The 3663-nt window shown below is 39.4% G+C and overlaps 1 protein-coding gene across 1 annotated transcript; it reads right to left on the reverse strand.

Moving 5' to 3' along the window:
- Positions 1 to 552: 552 nt before the first annotated feature.
- On the reverse strand, positions 553 to 1960 carry LOC109003548 (basic leucine zipper 43-like). Its single transcript, XM_018981720.2, has one exon. It carries the CDS (start codon positions 1474 to 1476, stop codon positions 823 to 825), a length of 654 nt encoding a protein of 217 aa, XP_018837265.1. The 5' UTR covers positions 1477 to 1960; the 3' UTR covers positions 553 to 822.
- Between the last annotated feature and the right edge of the window lie 1703 nt (positions 1961 to 3663).

Raw genomic sequence — 3663 nt, forward strand, 5'->3', positions numbered from 1 at the left:
ATACTCATGTATAATAATACACGAGAATCATTGCTTGACTCTTGGTTTTGGCATATATATATATATATATATATGCACTCCAATTAATATAAATATATTTATATATTAATTGTTTGTTGGGTACATATGTCATGTGTACGTATTTGAAGGACAGTTTTATCCCTTTGGAGATGATCATGATTAAATTATTTATTGTATATATATACCTTATAACCTCTCTGCTAGATCACTTGGTAATATTGGATATATCGGACATTTCCGGGTTTCAATCATGTACTTAGCGATGAGTTTTCTTTTTTGCTGCGTTCGTGATTGCTTGTATTAAAATAAATAAATAAATTCTGAAAAGCACTTGTGAAGTACTGAACACGCGAAATTAAATTAAATTAAAATGTTTCCGCGACTGCATGGATCCGCACCATAAGTATATATGTGGCCAAGATTTTCCAAAAACAAACAGAAAGGCTCAGATTGTAAATTCCGATGGACATGGAACCTCATGTACACGACTTTCGTTTTTCTTGTTTTTTTGAAGGAGAAAAAACTACGACAAGACAGCAAGAAAATAGAATATATGCTTTAATAAACCAAACACTGATTAACTAAAAGTTTTTACGTACGTACACGATATATAGATTTATATAATGACCCTAGTTTTCAAAGAAACTTGACATTTTTCAAAAATCCCTGACTACCCCACCACCATTAATTACTTTGGCAGCTTTTAAATCGATATACAGAGAGAGAGAGAGAGAGAGAGGGAGATCAGGAGAGGACTAGCTCTTCATTCTCGTTTTAAGATTATTATCATTATAGTTCAGATTATGTAACCAATGGCGGGGTTTGTTCGGGCGTAACGGTATTGCATTGCCATGCAGCAGTGAATTGTTGCAGTCGCCGGTACGCCAAAATTTCACCTATCTCTGAGAGTTTGTGTCGGAGCATGTCATATTCAGATTGGAGCTGATTGTTCTCTGTTTGCAGTCGGTGACAGTGGTACAAAACGCAGCGCAACCGGTTCGAAAGGCCTCGGTTTTCGATCCTAAACTTGTTCACCTGATTCCTTAGGTTTTCTAAGTGCTTCTGTTTACGCATGCGTGACCTCCTGGCCGATTCCCGGTTCGATATCATCCTCCTCTTTCTCCGCTCGTCCAACGGGGATTCGGATTCCTCTCTCTTCCGTTTCGGCTCGTCAGAACCGGAATTTGAATTGACATGACTCGGGTTTTGGTCTCGGTCCGGTTCGTAAGAAACGGAACAAGAAATAACCGGTTTGGGGAACTGAAACGCATCTGGCTCCCCTTTGGATGTTTGGATTAAAGCATCGGGGCCGGAATTTGAAAAAAAAGGTTTAGGGGATTGGACGGGAGGAAAGTATTCCGGGCAGTCCAAGGGCATAAAGCCGGGATCAAAAGCCGGAAAAGGGTTTCCAAACATGGTATCGGACGGAAAGCCGGGCCTATAAGCGGACAACATGGCAGGAATTAAGGGCAAAACTTTCCTAAATAGAGAGAGGAGGGAGGAGAGAGGGAGAAAGGGAAGAAATGCAGCGTAGGGGACGGATATTTATGGGCCAGAGGAAGGAGTAATTACATGGGTACAAGTGGGGGTAATCTCGTCAGATAACAAAAGGAGACTGTAGATGTATGTGTAACGTGTATGCGTAGATGGAAATGGAATAACTTTTGAGTCAGGTGGCACTATGGTGGGGTTCATACTTTTATTAAAGGGGTCATTTGGGTGGGTGACATAAGCCAAATGGGTCCCCCGCAGGAAAAAGACTGGCTCTTATGCTTAGTCACGAAGAAATAATCTAGCTGGGATCCACGCTGGCCGCGTGTTGGAATCCAATTGGAAGCACGTACGAGGAGCCAATGCGTGGAAGGTTGCTGACGTGGAGTTGAGAGGGAGTCGTGGGTATATACGGGTGAGCGAGGAGCAGCAATTAGCTAGGCCCATGAATCTCTAAGGGGCTCGGCTGATTATAAGTATATATGCATGAGATCAGCTCATCAGCTAGCTACATATAATATAATATATAATAAGCTCAATACTCGTGAATTACTTTTGATGACAATCCATTAATTTGCAATTATTATTATTTATTTGTTAATATGGACAACTGTTTCGTAATGATCAGTTTGACATCGTCAATGGAAGTTCTGCATGTACGTTTGAGCCACTACAACAGAATGTGCCTTTTGTGACAAAGGAAACTGTCACCAAAAAAAGACAAACCGTCACTAAACATATTTGGTGACGGTTTCAAACCGTCACCACAACCGTCACCTAAAGTGCGTCACAGAAAACATTTGGTGACGCTTTACTGTTCAACCGTCACAAAAAATATTTTTAGTGACGGTTGGTAGTGTTCCGTTCGGTACAACGTTCGAACGTTCATGTTTTTGTGACGGTTATAAACTGTCACAGAAAATAACGTTCGGACGTTATACCCGACCGATTGGCGTTCGAATGAGATAATTTGACGTTTGCTGAATATCGTTCGAACGTATCATATTTACATTCGGACGTTCACCCGACCGATTGGCGTTCGAATGAGAGAATTTTACGTTCGTTGAAAATCGTTCGAACGCAATATATTTACGTTCGAATGTTAATGCGTCCGAACGTTAACTACAATAAACGTTCGAATATTTGTTCGAACGTAAACGTAAATGTTCAAACGTAGCGTGTATAATGTTCGGACGTTATTTCGAATGTAAACGAATGAGCGTTCGAATGCAAGTTCCTTGTTCGAACGTTAATCGCTTTACCGTTCGAACGGTTTGTTCATTTTAGCGTGAATACGTTCGAACGTACAGTTTGACGTTCGAACGATCAAATTGTATTTACGTTCGAACGTTTGTTCTGTGAACCAAAGTTCGAACGATTTTTATTTACATTCGAACGTACAGATCAGAAATACTAATTTCATAAAATTTAAAAACATAATACCAATGTTATATCATATTACATACCCAATTAATAATAACAATGTCTTATAAAAGCACAAAATTAGATATTAAAACTAGTCAGAAATATTGATAAAATTTATTTCTTCTTTTTCCCTCGCCCACGGGGATTCTGTTGCAACGACATAACACGCTCCAGTTGCACCATCATCTCTCGTTGCACTTGCTCTTGCACTTCACTGCGTATTCTTTCCTCTTAGTCTCTCTGTTGGTCCTGCAAACGCGTCTCTAAATGAGACTGTCGTTCTAAGAGAGACTCTAACTCTTGCTGTCTCGATCTCATATACTCATTTTCACGCCGTGCAGCTTCTAAATCTGCAGTAAGATTATTAATTTGTGAAGCCGATGAGGTTGAGGAGGATGAACATTTATGCTTGATAGATCGTCCCAAACCTCTTGCCATACTAGACTGCAGTCCGAGCACTTGCGTGAATATGTTTATGTCACTAGGAGATGATTCCTCAGAAGCCGACTGCATCTCCATCATTTTTCTCTACAATTTAAAAGGTAATGATCGTAAATAATTTAGTAACGTATTAAAAGAAATAGAAATAAGAAATAAACTATTAAAATGTTATATAAATAATTTATTGAACAAAATTAACACTACTTACATAATTATCTGTAGCGACAGGATCCATCCACTCACTATGCTCATTAGTGTGAGCAGCAACATAGACATGAATGAGGA

The sequence above is a fragment of the Juglans regia genome, chromosome 7 (assembly GCF_001411555.2).
Source record: "Juglans regia cultivar Chandler chromosome 7, Walnut 2.0, whole genome shotgun sequence".
In the NCBI taxonomy this organism is placed as follows: domain Eukaryota; kingdom Viridiplantae; phylum Streptophyta; class Magnoliopsida; order Fagales; family Juglandaceae; genus Juglans; species Juglans regia.